The 23373-nt window shown below is 35.5% G+C and overlaps 1 protein-coding gene across 4 annotated transcripts in view; it reads right to left on the minus strand.

Annotated features, from left to right (window-relative positions):
* Positions 1-23373, minus strand: part of RSRC1 (arginine and serine rich coiled-coil 1) — a 402045-nt gene that overhangs the window by 168248 nt on the left and 210424 nt on the right. For all 4 annotated transcript variants that reach the window (XM_043473907.1, XM_043473906.1, XM_043473905.1 and 1 more), the window contains exon 6: positions 14911-14962. In XM_043473907.1, coding sequence (XP_043329842.1) covers positions 14911-14962 — 52 coding nt within the window. The remainder of the gene's footprint in view (positions 1-14910; positions 14963-23373) is intronic.

A 23373-nucleotide genomic window follows, 5' to 3' on the forward strand; every position in this document is an offset into this window, starting at 1 on the left:
AATCATGGAAATGCAGTATTGTCAAAAAATGGATGGACATACAGATCAATGGAATAGAATAAAACCTAACCCTAGCCCAAACCCAAAACAGACCTAGTTATATGTGGTCAAGTCATATTTTACAAAGGTATGAAGATAATTCAGCTGAGGGAAACTATCTTAATAGTAAATGATACCGAGACCATTAGATATCCATATGCAAAGAAAAGAAACTCAACCCACACTTTATACAAAAATTAATTTAAAATGGATTATAGATGTAAATGTAAAATCTGAACTATGAAAATTCTAGAACAAAGCATATTAATAAAAGCAAATAAATCTTTGTGTTCTTTGGTAGGCAAAATTTCTTAGATATGACATTAAAAACACACTACATAAAAGAACAAAACAGATAAACTGAACTTCAACACATTAGTGGTAAGGAAGAGTTCATAACAAAGGGAAGTGGGGATATTATAAGAGATGATAGAATTGTTTTACATCTTGATTCTAGGTGTTGTTACACAGTTGTTTCCGTTTGTCAAAAATCAAAGAACTGTCCCTTAACAGGGTGTATTACACTGTATGTAAATAATTAATTAAAAAACAACAACAACACATTTTTAGAAAACAGCCAAAGGAATTCCCTGGCAGTCCAGTTGTTAGGACTCCATGCTCTCACTGCCAAGGGACTGGGTTCAGTCCTTGGCTGGGGAACTAAGATCCCACATGACATGCAGGATTTAATTAAATTAACTAATTAATTAATTTAAAAAAGAAAACAGCCAAGATATAGACAATGAGAAAATACTGACAAACTCCATATCTGATTTGTATTCAGAACATACAAATAACTCTACAAGCCAATAATACAAGCAATTCCTTTTAAAAATGGGCAAGAGATAAAAGCAGATACTTTACAAAAGTACACAAATGACAAATGATTTCACAAAAGATGCCCAATCTCATTATTCACCATAGGAAAGCACACTAAAGTCAAGGAAACACAACAAATTTAATTAAATAGCTGAAATTAAACAGAAAAAACAAAAAACACCACCATCAAGTGATGTTAAGGATGGGGAACAAATGGGACTTTCACACTGCTGTGGAATCAAAGAATTGTACACTCACTTTGGAAAACAGTTTGGGATTAAAGTTAGACCTATATTTATTATCAATCAAGGAATTCCACTCTAATTATTTACTCAAGAGAAATGAAACTATGTGTTCACACAGACTTATATTCTTATTTTGTGAGTTTTACTCACAAAAACTGCAAACAAGCTCCCTGTCCACCAAGTACTAAATGAAAAAGCAAACTGATACAGACATACAATGGAATACTACTCAGCAATAAAAAGAACTGAAGCTTACAAAAATATGTACAAATCTAAAAAGCATCATGCCAAGTGAAAGACTAGTGACACAAAAGTCTACATACTGTATGATTCCATTTATATGGCATTTTGAAAATAACAAAACCATAGTGACATAAAGAAGATTAGTGGTTGCTAAAGTCCGAGAAGAGGAGAGAGAATTGACTATAAGGGCGAAAAGGAATTTTTTGGAGTAATATGAATGTCCTTTATTAAAAACTTTGATGGTAGTCACACAACGCTACACATTTGGTACAAGTTATCAAATTTCATACTAAACGGTGGGGGGAATTTTATGGTGTTTAAATTAAACCTTTCCTACATCGCTTTAGGTTTTCTTCACAGCTACAATTATAAAATAAAGACAAGCCAATTAAAAAAAAACACCTTAATCTCACCACTAGAAACAATAATCACTATAAGCATTTTGATGTAAATCAACAAAGTGTTTTTTGATATAATCATGAACTTTTGGTCAAAATTAAAACAAGATCAGAGCCTTCATACTGTTCAGGAATCTCCATTTTTTGAATTCCAAAATAGATCACAAATACATTTCTACTTCAATAAATATATTTTGTGCTATGATTCTCCTAGTTGTAAGTGAACACCAAGAATTTCTACCTTGTAATGCCTTTTCATTGTCATTATTTCCATAGTTTTAAAATTTATTTATAATATTTGCAAAATGTATTTCTAATATATGACTATTTAATTCACAGATCTTAGATTCTCTAAGGAATGTAATTTTTAGTTTTGCTATATAAAATTAAAAGAAATTCTTTATAAAAATTGAACAAAATCTTAATTTTTATGGGATGATAGAACAACTAAAAATAAGTTAACATTAAATAAATATTAAAAGCTTTTTTGGAAGAGGGTTTGTTATCATCAACTCTTCATAAATTTAGGGGAAGATGCTGTACTCACACACAAAAGGGACCACTCTTTTATTTAAACAGGTTTTGTTTTTTTTTTTTAATGAGAGAAAAAAGAAACCCCAGGGTCTAAAATGTAATGAGTGATCCTATTAGTTCCACCAGACTAAAATCATACAGTCTACGTATGTGGTCTTTTCAGCCACATCTGTCATGAACCATTTTTACATCACAAAATGCAAAATACTGAGCACTGATTTACTAGTTGAGACCTGGGAAAGTATCCATCATTTGATTTCCCTGAAAAGAAAATTTGCTTACAGGAAGACAGGCAAAAGTTCTTTGCAAATCACACTCAGAAATTTCGTATTTTAGAACCAAATCTTAATTCAAGAAAAAGAAAAAAACAAACAATGAAGTAAAAGATTAAATAAAATGGAAAACGAAAGAAATCTCAATCATGACTTTCTTAAAATCCAAATATTTTCCTAGGCTAGGAAACATGGATCAATTATTAAAAATATTTATAATACATGAAAATGAATAAACATGCTTTCCACATAGTAGATGCTCAATAAATGGCATTCTTCTTTAAATACTTCATGAAATACATATTTATTGAGCATTTTATATACTGATCTGATATTCCTCTTTTCAAAGCTCTCAGATACAAATAGAATTTAAGTGGAACTAAAATGGAATTTTTACTTAACCTAAAATGTATAGTATAGAAGTTTTAAATTAATTATTTCTTTGACTTATCTGAAATCTATTAATGACTTTTTGGGATTTTTTTTTATATAATGTTATTTACTCTTATAAAAACAGACCTATAATTTCCCTTATAGGAAAAGGTTGGTTAACATTTCAAATTTTTAATGACTTAAATTAAATATTAAAGGGTGCTTAATTAAAAAAAAAAAACTCACAGATAATTCTGTGTTAGGTAGATTATTTACCAGGATTCTAAAACCATTGAAAAAGAAACTGCATACTTGATATACAAGCAAACATCCAAATGTTACACATTTGTCAGTCTTTCAATAATGAAGTCTGGGGAAAAATAAATTCACAGACACCCAAGTGAATTGGCAACTGTAAGTGACAGAAGCCCTTCTAAATCCTCTGTTTACACTGGGGATTAGTGGAGTAGATTTTGAGTTGCAAACTGAACAGTCCATGGTCAAGGGAATCTGCTCCCTGTCAGCCCGCAGGGCATAAGGACAAAGCACGGTCCTGGTAGGAAGTGACCCATAAACATATTCCTACCCAGGATTTATACAAAGCCAGCCTGCCTCACAGAAACTCCATATGACCATTAACTGGCCTGCAAGGCCTGCCAGGAGGCCTAATTACAGGTCTACAGAGCCCAATAACAAAAGCTGAAGGGCTTTAGCCTAGGGATGATCTGCTTTATACTGACTTGAGAGAGTCCATATAGAGAACCCAAAAGAAAGAGTTTTAGCTTTAAAATTCTCCTCAGAGACCCAGCATTGTACTCGAGTCTAGAAAGCCCACATGCAACATACTTCAGCTCGGCTTAAACATACCACTCACTCAAAATTAACATTCAACTACTGTCTGCTTAACATCTGCTCAAACATGGCAAGTTGCTGTGATATTGTTAGACTCTAACTGATAGCTTTCTTCTTATTAAATATTATTAGGGATAAATACACAAATATAAATGTGTAATTGATGCTAAAACAAATAATATATTTTTTAAAAGCAATTTACTTAATAATTCTTTTAGGAAGCACTAGTATCATTTTGTTTTTTTTTTTAGATATTTTATTGATAGTTATGCTTTAAATTTCCATTATTTCTTCCCTTTAATATTTCTTATTGATATCACTCATTATTACTACCTACTTAAAGTGATATTAACTCTCTAAAGCAAATATAAAAATTCAAAAAGAGTACAAAGGGCAAAATAAAAATAAACCATCAAAACAACAGAAAACAGAAAGCAATGTTACTTCTTACTACACAAGTGAGTTGAGTGATGTTGATCAGCCGTGTCTGACTCTCTGCGACCCCATGGACTGTAGGAGCCTACCATGCTCCTCTGTCCATGGGATTTTCCAGGCAAGAGTACTGGAGTGGGTTGCCATTTCCTTCTCCAACTAGTATCATTTTGAATTAACACAAAATTCAAAATCATGCTCATTATTGGAAACTGGAAGTTAACATTATCAACTTGATTTGGCATTAAAGCTATTAAATTTTATGTAGAATTTCTCAAGAAATGTGATTTTGCAGAAACTAATTTGATGAAAAAAAGATTTTAATCAATGCCCAGCCAATAAAACTATTTAAGGTTTTATACATTTGTTTCTTTTAAAATGCACATGAATTCTTGATAACTTCTTCTAACTGTATATGTATGCTGGTACAAGGAGAATGCTTGGCTCAATGTCTCTTCTTTAATTATCTCATAATGCCATTCTGGTGGTGCCATAAAAAAACTACTCCCACTCCTTCTGGCTAATGTTTATAGAATGTTCAGTGATATGTTAACTGTTCTAAACACTTTATTATATTAATTTCTTTAGTTTTCATAAAACTCTAAAGGTACATATTCTTATTCCCATTTCTTAAATGAAAAAACTGAGGTTCAGCAAGCTTTAACAATTTTCCCATGGCTTTATCAGTAAATAATGGATCTGGGAATAGGACACAGGCCATTTGACTTGAGAACGTGACCATCATTCTATACTGCCTTTCATGTAATTGCTAACATTTACTGAATGATTACTATATACAGGCACTGTCCTAAGTGTTTTACAAATGTTAACATACTCAAAGTCCATAAGAACCCCATTAGTTATGTATCATTAATATCTCCATTTCATAGATGAGAAAACTAAAGAAGAGCAAAGGGGAAGTGATTTGGTCAAGCTCACAAAGTAAGCTGGTGAATGAAGCTGGATATGAATCTAGACTACCAAGCAGAAGCCTACAAGGGGAGAAGAGTATGAAAACTATTTACACAACATAGCAGTTAACTTTTAAATCACTTGCTCTGATTTTTAGGTTTGCTATACGTGAAAGCCTTTCTCACTATAAATCCATCTATTTCTTGGAGCCAGAGATCAGTGGTCAGAATCCTACGGAGCAAAACCTCTGTTAACTTTAAATCAGGGTGGCAGAATGACTTTTTATGCTTGGCAGAAACAGTACAACATTATCATGGCAATCTTGTTTGTAATCCTCAAAACTACAAATATTTAAATCTAGACTGGACTTCAGAAAAGTATTGGGACTTCCGAGATTACATGGTTATGAAGAGAAAGGGTTAGGACTTGGCTTCCAGGTATGTAATGGATAACCAAGAGAAGAAAATTCAAGGTTAACACACAGAAGAACTGGGATGAAGTGAGGCGCTTACGGCTTATTCCCAAAAACAACTTTCCTCAATACAGTGTTCGTATGTGTGTAACTCTTCCGTGTTTTATAATACCTAATTAGCTTCTATCATAAAGGTCACTGAAAAGCATGTCCATAGTTAGGGTGAAGACTAACACATTGGTAACATTGAACACTAACACATAGAACATTGCCCTCAGTTTTTCAAAGGTATCAGAAATATAGCTACTATGCATGCATGCATGCTACGTTGCTTCAGTCACGTCTAACTTTTTGCAATCCTAGGGAGTGCAGTCTGCCAGGCTCCTCTGTCCACGAGGTTCTCCAGGTAAGAATACTGGAGAGGGTTGCCGTGCCCTCCTCCAGGGGATGTTCCTGACCCAGGGGTCGAATCCATGTCTATTACGTCTCCTGCATTGGCAGGTGGGTCTTTACTACTAGGACCACGTGGGAAGCCCTATAGTTACTATAAGCACCCTATTAAGGAGAAGAACTTTTATTGTGACTAAAACTTCAATTTTTTTGCATTATCAATTAAAAAACAACTCATTTCAGAATCAAAGGCTTGCTTGAGGACTGAAAATATTTTATTGTGAGGTAATTATAGCATTGTGTCTAACAAAATAAGATAATGTATTTGGTAATTTTTCTAATACCCTTCTTTCTGCTCAACATAACGCAGGGATTTAATCTATGGACAAAAATAGCTAAGGAGTTTCAGCCCTGGTTTCAAGGGATTTCAGTCCTGGTTTACTCACCTATTAGCTATGTGATCTTCTACAAGTCATTTAAGCTTTCAGGATATTTGCAAAATGGAGTTAATTAGCTCTCCACGCAGTGATGTGAGTCAAATGATGAAACACTTACAAAAGTGCTTTGAAAACTATAAAGCACAATAAAAGGGTTGAAGATATTATTCAGAAAATAAAATATTACACAGAAATTTTATGATAAAGGCAATTTACCATACATGTGTTAATTTCCATTCTCTTATAAAATTATAGATATAATTTTAAAGGTTGCAATGTCAATAATTCTGTTAAAAGTAAAATATTAAGGAGATTTTTAGAGAAATTTATATCTTAAAACTAATGTTGTGAAAGGTGTCATTTTTTTCAGTGATGAAAATATTTCTGTTTTGGAAAAGTCTCTCCTCTAAATTCTCCTTCAGACCTATGAGCATACCTGGCATTAGATGATGTTATGTTTTTGTGAAAAATGAAATAATGTTTGGAATGGTGCTAACAATGCAAACAACAGTGACAGTGAAAGAGACTGAGACAAATCTTTAGGTAAAAACTCATTATCTTCCTTCTTCCTCCACATGATTATGTGGGATAATCATGTTTCATTATCTCTTCTGTCATGTACTACCTTAGAGTTTAAAAAGTTAGATTATTGCCATATATCTTCTACTTTTGAAGCCAGGGAACTTCTTAATATATTTATTTAAAATTCACCAAACAATGGTTTAAATGAGCACACAAGCATCCAAAGGCTTAATTTGCAGTTATTCAGAACGTTATTTCACAATGACTAATACATCAAAGATTAATAGCTGGAATTCTATTTGGTATAGTACCACTCACTATAAGCATTTTTAGAACTCCTGGGAAAGATTCAGAAGTTTTAGATGTAGTTTCTGACCTTCAAATGTTTTATTTCATTGGGAAAATAAGTCCAATACTCATGAAACAAATATTAGTATCAGCAGTATGTGAGTAAATATCAATATGAATGGTGTGCACAGATAAAGAGAAAAAGAATTCAAAGGAGAACAGAAAGATTAAGTGCTGAAATGGTCTGGGAAGTCATGTGGAAATGTTATTTGAGATGAATACTGAAGTGCTTAGAAACGGAAAGAGGAAGAAGAAAGATATTTCTAGAGGAGGTAAAGTCACAAGCAAAAATTTCCAGGTAGAAAAGAACATGAGTAACTTGAAGAATAATGAGAAGAAGTATAAAAATGAATTCTAATAAAAAAGGTTTGAAAAGTCTGTGAATCCACCATACAGAACCTTGGGACCTTAAACAGGAAGTGTAAAATTGATCTTATAAGCAACTAGAGCCAATGAATAATTCTGAGCAAAGGAGCAGCATGACCAAGCGGTAGATGAAGAAGGATCACCTAGCAATGGCACTCACAAAAGTGATAAAGAAGTAAAAATTTTCTGCTGGTAACCATTTACCAGACTCTGGGCTAGGTACTTCACTTATAATAGTTATCTTTACAACAACTATATGGTATTTATCATCTCCCCCCTTTACAGACTAGGAAATAACGGTGTAGAGAAATTTTCAAACCTAAAACATTTTCAAACACGTAACTTAAATATGCTACACGGTCTAGTTGAGACAATGCGGGGCTTTTATACTACTGGTGAGGATATAACTTTTCAGTGGCCATGGAAAAGTTTGGTGGATTTACAAACATTAGACAAAGAATTACCAAATGATCTCACATAATCACTCTCCTAGGTGTATACCACTCAAAATTCCAAACGGGTACTTGGACAAGTACATGCATATGCTTTACTGTTCACAATAGCCAAAAGGTAAAATAAAACCCCAACGTCCATAGATATATGAATGGATGAACAAATGGGATACCATTTGTTTATCATTCAGCCATGGAAAGGAATAAAATACTGACACATGCTACAACATGGCTATACCTCCAGAGTGAAAGTGAAGTTGCTCAGTCGTGTCTGACTCTTTGTGACCCCATGGATTGTAGCCTACCAGGCTCCTTTGTCCATGGGATTTTCCAGGCAAGAATACTGGAGTGGGTTGCTATTCCTTCTCCAGGCGATCTTCCCGACCTAGGGATCGAACCGGGGCCTCCCATATTGCAGGCAGACGCTTTACCCTCTGAGCCACCAGGGAAGTCCAGAACATTATGCTAAATAAAAGAGGCTACACATACAAGGTCATACACTGTATGATTCCATTTATATGAAATATTCAGAATAGATAAATCCACAGAGATAGAGGGTAGATTGGCAATTGCCAGGAGCTGGGGGTAATAAGAGTGGAGAAAAACTGTCTATTAAGTGAGATGTTTTACCTAGGAAATGTTTTTAAACTAGGAGGTTATATAGCTTTATGAATGTATTTAATGCCATTGAATTGGCAAATTTAAACAAATTATGTTTAATTTTATATGATGTGAAATTCTTTTCAATAAATTATTTTTAAAAAGTAAGAACTACAGTGAACTAGAAAATATGCACAACTGCCATACTGCATTAAATAAAAACCCTGTTTTGGCTAAATAAACATTAAACTACTGAAGGTCACAGAATGCGTGAGTAGTAGAAACAGGCCTGGAACCCTTCCATTATTCACCTCTCCCTAAAGAGCAACAGAATTGAAGCAAGAGACTAGTTAGGAGGTAATGATTAACCTTTGGGTAGATTGGTGTCTAGACCAAGGAGTTGGCAGTGGGAAAGATATCTTAATGAATCAATCTTAATGAACAAGAGAATGTAAAACAATTTTTAAAATGAAAGAAATCATGGCCAAGAGGATCTTTAATTGGATTTACTCAGTATCACAGAATAAATCATTAGCTGAAGTTATAATTTAAAGATTCAATCTTACCGATTTATATAGCTTTACAAGCTTTTGAGAGCTACTGCATTTGAAAAAACAAAACAAAAAGAAAACTCCTGAGATATACCTTTAATTTCACATCACCTTCAAATTAAAAGTTAAACAAGAGACATGAAACTTAATTTCAATTGCATTTTAGCTATGAATATGAGAAAAGAGTCTATCTAAATCTGAAGATTCAGCATTGCAAAGAATAAAAATGTTAACAGCTTAGTACATACAAAATATGATCATAACAACTACAATAAACTCTCTGACTTCAAATTTATGTTTGGTACAACACACACGACACCCCTGTGATCACTGTGGTTATATTTTAATCACGTTCTTTTCAAGCGTCTCGTGCCCAGTTGCTCAGTGTCCACACTCTGTGATCCCACAGACTGTAGCCCACCAGGCTCCTCTGTTCACGGGACTTCCCAGGCAAGAATACTGGAGAGGGTTGTCATTTTCTCCTCCAGGGGCTCTTCCTGACCCAGGAACTAAATCCATGTCTCCTCTATTTCCTGCATTGGCAGGTGGATTCTTTACAACTGAACCACCTGGGAAGTCTGAATGCTATCTACTCATACACGTCTTTCAAAATCAGACCATTAATAATTATTGCCAAATGGTCTAAATATACTTCAACTCCAAGCCAAGATTATTATTACAGTTCATTAATAAATCAATAACAATGCAATGGTTACACATTAAACTTTCTTCTGAGACCCACAATTAGAGTAAAAGACTTAGCAAGATTTCTACATATGAACCCTATCTATCAGATTACGTTAACTATAAGGCTGAAATAAATCCTGGCTCAAGAATCTAGCATATGGCCTCAAGTTCTTCCTGACATCCAATTTTAAGGCCCCAAAGTTGAGGGTGTTTTCCATGGGAATTCAAGTAAACTCCAATGAGAGAGAATGGGAGCTATCAGGCTTTGCTATCCAGCTATCTCAGTCTTAGGACTAGGCTAGTCTTTTCCACAAGTCTTACTAGACTGAGCTCAATTTCTTCTTATTCCCCCCTACATTATTAATATATTGATTTTTAATAATTCAATGAACATCTTATTCATCACTGAAACAGTTATCTAGAACTTTGATGTTAAGTTCTATATTAACTTAGTGCTCTCCCATCCATCCATCTGCTTCCCCTCTCCAAGGTCACAAGTTATCATTAATAACAGTAATGGATGTTTTTCAAAGAAGTATATTAATATGTTCCCTCATGTTTAAAGCAACACAGTCATGGACCTGGCATTAAATACCAAAATCTGGTAAAATGGTTTCTTAAGCAGTATGAAAAGTAGAATAATCCTTTTGTAAAACAATTTAGCAAAAATGTATAAAAAGCCATTCTAAATATTATTAATAACAGCCTCTAACCTCATACTCATTTCTATAGCAATCAGTTCCAAGAAAATAATCTAAAATATGATAAACAAAATTTGTAATAGGATATACATCACAGTGTTATGGATAAGAGGCAAAGCAGAGACAACATAAATGTTCAATAAGAAGAAAATGATTAATAATGGTACATCTAGCTAAGGTCTGTCCTTTGCCTATAGGAGCCAATGTAAGTTTTTTAATTTGAAAACTGTCATAATATTTTGAATGCTTGTCAAATTATAGAACCTCGCTTTTTATCCTTAATAGAATTTAGAATGTTAAATTAAAAAATGAGAGATGAAAGTAGGGACCGATATAAGCAAGTTATATACTGAGGTTTGTATTGTCAGATGTTTTATAATATGCTTCAAAGTCATATTAAAAGATAAATAAAATGTGTAAAACTATCAAATAAAATTCTATACACTTGTGTTAATAGAAACAAGTATTTTCTGGACCAAACAACATAAATATTTTCCTTTAAAATGAGAGTTTCTTCATATCCAAATTAAGAACTGGAAATATTTCTTCAAAGCAAAATGCCAATAAAGAATAAACATATAGTATATAAGTAATAGAGAATCATATTAACTAGCTCTATCCTATAGTATATATATTAGAGAGTCAACATTTAAAAAACTTTGTATTTAAAAAAATAGTAAGCAAAATTGTAATATATCATGTTTTCTATATAGTGAAAGATAAAATGAGTAAGATCAATACATAAAAATAAGTGATTTTGCAAGTAATATGAAGTGGTATAGAAACTCATAGTCAAAATATTCATTTTCATATGGTAAATTACTTCAATTAGTGATTTATGAAGTTAGTACATCATTTATACTGGTGTTTCGAAATTTTACTTAGACTGTGGACACTTTGGCTGAGAATACAAGGAGCTAATGAAAGAAATCTTTGAATTAATATGCACATATGTATTTTCTCAATGAATGCTAAAAATATAACTACTATCATCTGGTATTCTGAAATTACTTTTGATGTTAAAACAGAATTCTCATTTCCATTTGGAGACTATGAACTCTATATAGATCTATAAAAAGTAAAAAATTTTAAGAAATATGAAAAAAAGAAATATATACTACTTTAGTTATATTATTCTAACTTAACCTCATTCTTGATCTTAGCAACTTATTATTTAAATGTAACTTTTTTTAAAGAGCACATTAAGACTAAAAATTAATCTATCAGTACTTGGAAAAGGTAACATGAATCTTTTTATCTTTAAAAAGGTAAAGTATTTAGTTTCTACACGAATCTGTGAATTGTAAAATCAAAGTAATCTAAAATCAAATTATTGTGCAACTGAGATACTAAAACACACGAGATTTTAAGATTAGATGGTATCCAGACTAGTCCAATAAGCTAGTCCAATGTAACTGGAGGATTTCAGAACCCAAGAAAATAAAGTCTGTCACTGTTTCCATCATTTCCCCATCATTTGTCATGAAGTGATAGGATCAGATACCATGATATTAGTTTTTTGAATGTTGAGTTTTAAGTCAGCTTTTTCACGCTCCCCTTTCACTTTCATCAAGAGGCTCTTTAGTTCCTCTTTGCCTTCTGTCATAAGAGGGGTGTCGTCTGCATATCTGAGGTTATTGATACTTCTCCTGGCTTGTGCTTCATCCAGCCCGGCATTTTGTACAATGTACTCTGCATATAAGTTAAATAAGCAGGGTGACATTATACAGCCTTGACGTACTCCTTTCCCAGTTTGGAACCAGTCTGCTGTTCCATGTCCGGTCTTACTGTTGCTTCTTGATGTGCACACAGATTTCTCAGGAGGCAGGTAAAGTGGTCTGGTATGCCCATCTCTTTAAGAATTTTCCACAGTTTATTGTGACCTGCACAGTCAAAGGCTTTGGTGTAGTCAATAAAGCAGAAGTAGATGTTTTTCTGGAACTCTCTTGCTTTTCTGATGATCCAATGGATGTTGGCAATTTGATCTCTGGTTCCTCTGCCTTTTCTAAATCTAGCTTGAACATCTGGAAGTACTCGGTTCATATATTGTTGAAGCCTCGCCTGGAGAATTTTGAGCATTACTTGGCTTGCATGTGAGATGAGTGCAATTGTGTGGTAGTTTGAACATTCTTTGGCATTGCCTTTCTTTGGGATTGGAATGAAAACTGACCTCTTCCAGTCCTGTGGCCACTGCTGAGTTTACCAAATTTGCTGGCATATTGAGTGCAGCACTTTTCACAGCATCATCTTTTAGGATTTGAAGTAGCTCAACTGGAATTCCATCACCTCCACTGGCTTTGTTCGTAGTGATGCTTCCTAAGGCCCACTTGACTTGGCATTCCAGGATGTCTGGCTCTAGGTGAGTGATTACACCACTGTAGTTATCTGGGTCATGAAGATCTTTTTTGTATAGTTTTTCGGTGTATTCTTGCCACCTCTTCTTCATATTTTCTGCTTTTGTTAGGTTCATACCGTTTCTATCCTTTATTGTACCCATCTTCGCATGAAATGTTCCCTTGGTATCTCTAATTTTCTTGAAGAAATCTCTAGTCTTTCCTATTCTATCCTTTCCCTCTATTTCTTTGCACTGGTCACTAAGGAAGGCTTTCTTATCTCTCCTTGTTATTCTTTGGAACTCTACATTCAGATGGGTATATCCTTCCTTTTCTCCTTCGCCTTTTGCTTCCCTTCTCTAAGCTATTTGTAAGGCCTCCTCATACAAACATTTTGCTTTTTTTGCATTTCTTTTTCTTGGGGATGGCCTTGATCACTGCCTCCTGTACAATGTCACAAACCTCTGTCCATAGTTCTTCAGGGACTCTATCAGATTTAATCCCTTGAATCTGTTAGTCACTTCCACTGTATAATCAAAAGGGATTTGATTTAAATCATACCTGAATGGTCTAGTGGTTTTCCCTACTTTCTTCAATTTAAGTCTGAGTTTTGCAATAAGGAATTCATGATCTGAGCCACAGTCAGCTCCTGGTCTTGTTTTTGCTAACTGTATAGAGTTTCTCCATCTTTGGCTGCAAAGAATATAATCAATCTGATTTCGGTATTGACCATCTGTTCTCCAAAATCACTGCAGATGGTGACTGCAGCCATGAAATTAAAAGAGGCTTCCTCCTTGAAAGAAAAGCTATGACCAACCTAGACAGCATATTAAAAAGAAGAGACATTACTTTGCCAACAAAGGTCTGTCTAGTCAAAGCTATGGTTTTTCCAGTAGTCATGTATGGATGTGAGAGTAGGATGATAAAGAAAGCTGAGCGCCAAAGAATTGATGCTTTTGAACTGTGGTGCTGGAGAAGACTCTTGAGAGTCCCTTGGACTGCAAGCAGATCAAACCAATCAATCCTAAAGGAAATCAGTCCTGAATATTCACTGGAAGGACTCATGCTGAAGCTAAAATTCCAATACTTTAGCCACTTGATGCGAAGAACTGACTCATTGGAAAAGATCCTGATGCTAGGAAAGATCGAAGGCAAGAGGAGAAGGGGACGACAGAGGATGAGAGGATTGGATGGCATCACCGACTCGATGGACTGAGTTTGAGCACTCCCCGGGAGCTGGTGATGGACAGGGAAACCTGATGTGCTGCAGTACATGGGGTTGCAAAGAGTCAGACACATCTGAGCGACTGACTGAACTGAACTGAACTGGAGGATTATTAAATGGTGTTTATCTCACTTCCTTTAGAATTAAACCTAAATCTCACATTTTATACAACAATTAAATCAAAATAGATCACATTCTCAAATCTAAAATGTAAAAGTATAAAGTTTTTCTTAAACATGCCACTAAAAGAATAGTCCATAAAAGACAAAAATCAATAAACTAGATTTCATCAAAATTAAAACTAAAATTGTAGCCCATAATATAAATAAGAATGTAAAGAATGAGCTTTTAACATTGCCAAATTTTAACACTGTATAGCAACATATATTTGAGGTAAGATATGACCACACATGGGACTTCCCTGGTGGCACTGCGGTAAAAGAATCTGCTTGCAATTGAGAAGACACAGGAGACACAGGTTTGATCTCTGGGTCGGGAAGATCCCCTCAAGAGGACATGGCAACTCACTCCAGTATTCATGCCTGGAAAATCCCAAGGACAGAGAAGCCTGGCGGACTACAGTCCTCAGGGCTGCAGAGTCAGACACGACTGAAGCGACTAAGTATGCACGCACACATGGCCATACACAGATGTCATAAATTTGTAAGGCTACATGAAAATGGGTAGTTTGCTCTTTGATCCAACTGTAAGGATGCTAGGATTTATTTCACATTTTTCATTTAAATAAAATTAATTATTTACACTTACCAGCAGCTTCTAGAACCAATTGCAGTCTTGCTTTGGCCTGTTCAGCTGGTGGCTAAAAATCAAGCATAAAAAACATATACAAGTCAGTTTTAACAGAGCTTTAAATTAATGCATTATTATGTGAGTATCAGAAAATTTAGCAAACTTTACCGTAATCAGTATTAATATCAACCCACATCTTAACAAAATTCCATCACAGCAGCTCTACCAATCTACTTTCTCACTCTAGTAATTGGATCACACTTTTAATTATGAAAAGTGTGAAGAATGAAGTTCTTTCTTTTTTTTTTTAAATGGAATAGGTTTTATCTACTACCCAACTTGTACCAGTCAGCAACAGGCAAAAGAAAGGCAATTTAATAATGAGGGAAAATCAACACATTTAACAACATACTGTCAGGCTGTGTTATTTCTTTACATATGGAAACATGCAAAATGACCTATTTAAATAGCAACTTAAAGTCCAATACTTTAGGCAAATATCATAGTCTAAAACCAATTATTTCCTGCTTTCTTTACAGTATTTGAAAGGAGTAATTGTGATAAAGTGAATTACTGCTATCAGTTCCCATTAATGTTCTTAAAATTATTCTCTCAATGAATTTTGATTCAATACAGATGATAATGTGGAAAATACTTTCCTACTAGTGACCTTATTCTGAGATTTTCGGATAATATATATTGATGGTATGCAAACTATAACATGGATTGTATCACGTTTATGATTTTTATGAAAGATCTGTTAAAAACTGAAAAAAGACTTTATATTAAGTTTCTGAACATGTCAGTACTGACTAAATAATTTCATGGTTATATACGATACCATCATTTGAGAATTAATATTTTACAAGATATATTTGAATGTTTTGCAATTTGTGGAAAAACAGCCTGAAAAGAATTACATAATTGGATATAGAAAGGAGATGTTATGCTCAGAAAGGTGTAAGAATTTGAATGGTGCTTTTGAATAACCTATAAGACAAATGATGGGAAAGTGGTAGGTGTGTCAGGAAAGACAGGGATAGCCTTTTATATCATGGAAGAGGGAGTAAACTATGGTCTAAACCTGATTTTGTAAACAAGTTTTACTGAAACACAGACACACTCATTTGTTTATGTGTTGTCTGTAGTTGCTTTGGTGCTCAACTCAACGGCAGCAGAGTCAATTGTTTGTTGTAGGAAACTTCTGGCCAGCAAAGTCTAAAATATTTACTACTTAGATCTTTAACGAAAAATCTGTTGACTTCTGCATATAAGGTGGAGACACTTTGGAGAACTTGAAACAGTGGGGTGATAAGATGAGATCTGCATTCTGATACATCATTCTAGCGATATGTTTGAGGATGAACTGAAAAGAACAAAACAGAAGTCAAGGAGTTCAGTTAGGGAGCAACTAAAGAAATTCAGGTGAGAGATGATGAGGGCTGGGCTAGTGCAGGGGTAGTAAGGTTGGACAGGGAAAACTAGATTTGAGAAAATTTAATCGATAACATGAAAGGACTGATTGAGAGAAGAAAGAGCTGACAAACAAAAAGGATATTTTATATCATATGTCTATAAAAAGATATGTAAGTGTGTTTCATGAAGTTATAAAACTGATATCTACTGAATATGATCTCTTTAACAGTTATAAAGGAAACTGCGTATATAAGTCAAGCAATTAACACAAACATTTATAATGATGACAACAATTTCACAACATCTCCCATCACTTTGAGGGAACAGAGTGAGTGTGCAGAACTGTGGAGCCTATGGCCCAGCTAAACAAAGCCGCTGGAACTCAGCAACAACTCGCCATTATGCAGAAATGCAAGCCTAGGGTCATAAAATTTCTTGATTTTTCCTGAGACTTTAAGTCACCTAAAAAACAAATAGTGTGTGGAACAAACAGTACTTCTCAGAACCAGATTCAATCCCCAAACAGTCTGTGACCTCTGCCATCTACTTAACAGACACAGTAGAAACATGATACTTTGTGCATCATGAAATAACTAGAATGGCAAGAACCTGCTAGTTCTGACTAGCAGGTCTCAGAATTATGAAGTATACATTTCAGAGTATTCTGGTAACCAGTGACCTTTGATAGAAAAAGGTGAGACACTGTACTGGTTAAGATATTTCATGGAAAAAGAATAGGTTTTTCATAAGGAGAGAGTAACAAATAAGAAATACTTAAGACAAATATACAAAGTGATGAGAACCAACATCCAATAACATATTAACAATATTGTTAAAGTCTCTTAACCCACAAAATCCCACTCCATAGCAGCTCTCCCTCTCCCCTACTTAAGACCACTCTCTTAAAAACATGGTGATTATCATCCCTAAAGAGTCTTGATGGTTGATGTTCAAGATAAAGCACTTGTTAAAATATATTTATATTTATTAATTTAACAATTTATAATACAGGATTAATATTTCAAAGATAAAGAAAACCAGGGAATAAGAGGAGTTTACTAACTTGCCTTTACTAGTAAATGACAGATTGAAATTTAGACCTACTGACCCCAGATCTCAGGATTCTTCTAATTACTAGGATATTCATAAAGTCAAAGCAATTAATTTCATATATAAAAGAATAAGGATCAACTTTTTATTTTCAATCTTTATAATTTACTTTTGGTACTATTTTGTTTATCTAAAATTGGTAAATGGTACTAATGTTATTCAGAGCCAGAGAAGAAACTTTCCTGCCAGACTACTCTGTCCATGGGATTCTCCAGGCAATAATACTGGAGTGGGTTGCCATGCCCTCCTCCAGTGGATCTTCCCAACCCAGGGATCAACCCTGCATCTCTTATGTCTCCTGCATTGGCAGTCAGGTTGTTTACTAGAGCCACCAGAAAGTGAAAGTGAAACTGAAAGTCGCCCAGTGAAAGTGAAAGTCGCTCAGTGAAAGTGAAAGTCGCTCAGTCGTGTCTGACTCTCTGCGACCCCAGGGACTATACAGTCCATGGAATTCTCCTGGCCAGAATCCTGGACTGGGTAGCCTTTCCCTTCTCCAGGGGATCTTCCCAACTCAGTGATCGAACCAGAGTCTCCTGCATTGCAGGTGGGTCCTTTACCAACTGAGCTATCTGGGAAACCACCTGGGAAGCCCCAAATAGCTAAGAAACTAGTATCAAATACAAATGTTTGGAATACAGCAATTTCTCATTATAAGAACTATAAAATGAAGAGATATTTAAGAACACAATGTCAAAATTATATTGCATGAAGCAAACTTACAGAGAAAAAATTGTATCCTGTTGAAAAATAATATTCCTTAAATCAAAATGAATAATACACAGTTTGATAAATAAATATTACCAAAATTGAAATATAGAGAATATAAATGTGTTCCCTTAAAAAATAAATATTAGCATTGACATTTACAGAATAGCAAGAATAGTATAAATTTTTACTGTAAGTTTTCATATCATACATATCATATAGGGCTTACATTTTCTAAGTTAATAGAGGTCCTTTTTCGTGGAGAAAGGGGTTAAAAGTCTTTTATTGCTATGGATTATATAGAACTACCCTGCTCTCCAGGGAAGGCAATGGCACCCCACTCCGGTACTCTTGCCTGGAAAATCCCATGGATGGAGGAGCCTGGTGGGCTGCAGTCCATGGGGTCGCTAAGAGTCAGACACAACTGAGCGACTTCACTTTCACTTTTCACTTTCATGCATTGCAGAAGGAAACGGCAACCCACTCCAGTGTTCTTGCCTGGAGAATCCCAGGGACGGGGGAGCCTGGTGGGCTGCCGTCTATGGGGTCGCACAGAGTCGGACACGGCTGAAGCGACTCAGCAGCAGCAGCAGCAGGCTCTCTCTCTTTCCCTTAGTAGCCAAGTATACCCACATAACTCCATCTGTAAACTCAAGTTTTAGACAAGAGCACTCGCTTTCTTAGGAAGAAACAAAAGCTCCTAAGATGAAACCAAAAGATAGGTCAGTCTCTTGATGATTATGGACCTCAAGGTCTAGACTGTTTCCTTCAACTTTGGGTTTATTCTTATTTAGTCCAATCCCCTGAGTTCCTTACAAATTGACTGCATGTCTAGATTCTCAAAATACTGCCAGAGCTAACATTCCAAACCAGCACAATTCTTTGAGCCATGACCATTAAAAAAAAAAAAAAAGAGAGAGAGAGAAACAAAAAGAAGCCTAACCTTAACAAAAGCCATTTAAACTATTTGCTCACTCTTCCCACTTCTATTCATTTTTAGATTCCTAACCACTGGCCACCACTATGGGAATTCTGCAAGTTGATGAAACTATAGCCATTCCAGCTGCCAACCACAGTCTTGGGGTTGTTAATAACAGGGATGTATAAAGTCTGAAAAACTTGCCGAGCAAAGAGAGAACTCAAGGTTAGAAAGAAACACTTCACAGAATCAAAATTAGGACTGCATTATATGGTTTTCAGCTATTACTCTCAATTTTATCTTATCATGGGCTCATTTTGTACAAAAAATATATACAGTGAGGATACTGGAAGATGGCAGAGTAGGAAGCACCAGGAATCTGTCTCCCCAATAACTGTACTGGCAGAATCGGTCAGACATAACTCTTTTAGAACTCTGGAATCTGTTCAAAGCTGGAAAATACCAGGGGAAAACTTAGTATATTGCAGTTAATTTCTGTCAATTTCAGCTATTAGGGACTTCCCTGGTGGTTCAGTGGTTAAAACTTCCCCCTCTCAGTGCAGGGGGCATGGGTTTGATCCCTGGTCAAGGAACTAAGACACTGCATGCCACATGGTGTGGCCTAAAAAAAAAAAAATTAATAAACTTTCAAATTCTGTTTTAAAAAAATTCAGCTATTAGCACAGTAGCAACTATCCATCCCCCAATGCCAGCCACGTAGCTAACAGCAGCGCACTTGTTCCTGAAGCTGCTTGCCCACAGCAGAAGTGTTGGTACGAAGGTGGAGAAATTGGAGCCCTTGTGTACTGCTGACAGCAATTAAAACAGTATAGTGTTGTGGGAAACAATAATGCAATACCTCAAAAACCTAAGACACAAAATTACCATATGATCCAGAAATTCCACATCTGGGTACATATCCCCCAAAATTAGAAGCAGGGTCTTGAAGAGACATTTGTACACTCATGTTCACAGAAGCATAATTCATAATGATAAAATGGAAACACACAAGTGTCCACTGAATGAGTGGAGAAGCCAAATGTGGTATAAAGATACAGTGAAATATTATTCAGTTTTTAAAAAGATGGAAATTCTATAATATGTTACGACATGGATATAATCAGAAAAGATGTTTGATATGATTTCAATCTTCTTAAATTTATTGTGACTTGTTTTGTGTCCCAACATATGGTAAATCCTTGAGAAAGTTCCATGACTACCTAAGAAGAACCTGTTTTCTGCTGCGTTTAAATGGAAAGTTCTGCATAAATCTATCAGATCCATCAGGTCTAATGTTTCATTTAAGGCTGTTGTTTCCTTTTTGACTTTCTGTCTAGATGATCTATTCATTGATGTCAGTAGGTTGTCGAAGTCTCCTATGAATAACACATTATTGTCAATTCCTCCCTTTAGTAATTGTTTTGTATATTCTGATGGACCTATGTTGCGCTGTGCTGCGCTTAGTCACTCAGTCGTGTTCAACTCTTTGTGACCCCATGGACTGCAGCCCGCCAGGCTCCTCTGTCCATGGGGATCCTCCAGGCAAGAATACTGGAGTGGGAATCTTCCCCACCCAGGGATCGAACCCAGGTCTCCCGAATTGCAGATGGACTCTTTACCACCAGAGCCCTCAGGAGTGCACAAGAATGCTGGAGTGGGTAGCCTATTCCTTCTCCAGGAATCAAAAACCAGGGTCTCCTGCATTCCAGGTGGATTCTTTACCAGCTGAGCTACCAGGGAAGCCTGGACCTATGCTAGGTGCATATATTTTAATAACTGATGTTGTCTCAGTGAATTGTCCTCTTTATCAATATATAATGCCCATCTCTGTCTCTTGTTACATTTTTTGGCTTGATGCTTATTTTGTCTGATATGTGTATGGCTATACTTACTTATTTTTGGCTGTCATTTGTTTGGAGTATTAACTCTCAGTTTTTCACTTTTAGCTTATTTTTGCCTTGAGAGCTGAGGTGAGTCTCCTAAAGGAAGCATATAGTTGAGTTTTGCTTTTTAATCTGTCCAGCCACTGTATTTTTTGATGGGCAAGTTAGATCCATTTCCATTTATGGATCGTTGAATGATGAGGACTTAGTATTGTCATTGTATCTTTTATTTTCCTGTTCTGTATTTACATTGTTTCTTTTCCCCTTTTCTGCCTACCATTTTAGTTTCGTGGTTTTCTATGATATTTTTTAGAAACATCATAGAAAACATTGGTTTTCTCTGTTTTTATGTTTTGTGTCTCTACACTAGATTTATGTTTTGTGGTTATCATGCAGTTTATATAAAATGTCTTGGCAAAATAGTCCTTTTTCTGCTGATGGCATCTTATGTTCATTTATCTATATGAGTTCTATCCTTTTCCTCCTTCCCTTTTGTGTCTTGTTGTCTCAAATTATTTCTTTTCATGTTGTGAGTTTATTAACAAAGTAGTTACAGTTATCTTTATGCTTTTTTCCCCCTTTTAACCTTCATAATAAAGTACTTAAATAATAAAGTGTTTAAAATACTTTTTAAAGTATTTAAATATCTATTTAAATATTTATAATATTTATAATAAAGTATTTAAAAATCTATTCTGATAGAAAGTTATAATTTTCTGACTCTAAGTATCACCGTACTCAAAGTTTTTGCATTTTTGCTTTCTTGTTTCTGGTATAAGAGCTACTTTAGACATTTATTGTAAGGTCTAGAGCTGATGAAGACCCCAAGCTTTTTTTGTCTCAGAAAATCTATTTCTCCTTCATATCTGAATGATAATTTTGCTAGATAGACTATGCTTGGCTGATAGAATTTTTTCAATTTTTTTTGCATCTTATTTCTCTTTCCTCTTCTACTTGTACTGTTTCTCTACTTCTACCTATAGAATTCTCTATATTCTCTCTTCCAAATGGTTTGGTTTACTTCTGGTTTACTTCTAATGTTTTCTAATGCATTCTTCAACTCGTTGATTAGAGATTTTCAGCTCCAGATTTTCTGTTTGGTTCTTTTTTTTAGATTCAAGCTTTATCCTTGAGCTCATTAACCTGCCTTCTAACTTTTCTTGTAGTTCATTGAGTTTCTTCATAACAGGTATTTTGAATACTCTATCAGTTAGATAGCAATATTCCATGCCTTTATGTTTGGTTTCTAGAGAACTGTCATTCTTTTTGTGGTATACATAGTGTTCTTGCTTGATAGGTTGTTCTTCATGGTGCCTGATGAGTTGTTCTTCTGGTGCATTTAAAGAAGCAAACACCTTTCTACTTCATTCTAACCATTCAACAGGTTAGAAATTAGAGGGCTTTATTTGTTTTCCAATAAATGATGCTATATTACACAAATCTCACATAAGCTGCCTCTGATTATATTTGAGAGCCAGCACTTTCCACCTCTGCCACCTCTGTTAGAGGCATCACTTTGTGCCTCGAAGGTCACTGGTGCCCTGACGCTGCTAGGTCACGCCTGGGAGCACCGGGATGGTGGGCCCTTCCGTCATGTCCATGATGTATCCTGAGTCCCAGGCCCTGCCACCATGGAGGGTGAGGGCGGGAGAGGGGTCGGGGCCAGACACCCTGCCGTGCCTGCTGCTGTCAGGAATGCAGTTCCGCTGCCTCGGGCGGGGAGGGAAGTGGTGGCTCTGGCCCCACTGTCCCTGCAGCCCAGTCACCTGTGGCCACAGCCGCCCTGGGTGCCCTGTCTCCTGCTGCGGCCAGGACGTCCAAGTCACGGTGCCACCTCCTCAGCTGCTGCTGAGTCCCATGGACCTCTGGGCACAGCTGCTGAGAATGGAGGCCATAGTCACAAGCAGCCCCTTCTGCTGTTTCCTATGTGTTCCAGACCATCCACTCATATTTAGATGCACAGATATATGTAGAATTCTCTGGCGTTCTGGTGTGCTGGGCAGAGTCAACTTTACTGAGTAGTATATGTTTTACTAGCTGAATACTGAAGGGCAAAGACAAAGGTAATGTCTCATTCTAATCCATGAAGCTGACATTACTCCAATATCATTTCAAATTTCAAAGATCTTACAGCATAATGAGGAAAATAATAAAAATAATAATAAAGAAACTACAAATTTACTAAATGTCTACACTCTGCCAAGACTGTGTGTTATTTCTATATTTTCTTAAAGATTTCAGACAGCGGCTTCCCTAATGACTCAGACAGTAAAGAATCTGCCTGCAATACAGGAGACCTGGATTGGATCCTTGGGTTGGGAAGATCCCCTGGAGAAGGAAATGGCAACCCACTCCAATATTCTTGCCTGGAGAATTTCATGGACAGAGGAGCCTGATGGACTACTGTCCATGGGATTGCAAAGAGTTGGACACAATTGGGTTACTAAT

The sequence above is a fragment of the Cervus canadensis genome, chromosome 7 (assembly GCF_019320065.1).
Source record: "Cervus canadensis isolate Bull #8, Minnesota chromosome 7, ASM1932006v1, whole genome shotgun sequence".
Taxonomy (NCBI): domain Eukaryota; kingdom Metazoa; phylum Chordata; class Mammalia; order Artiodactyla; family Cervidae; genus Cervus; species Cervus canadensis.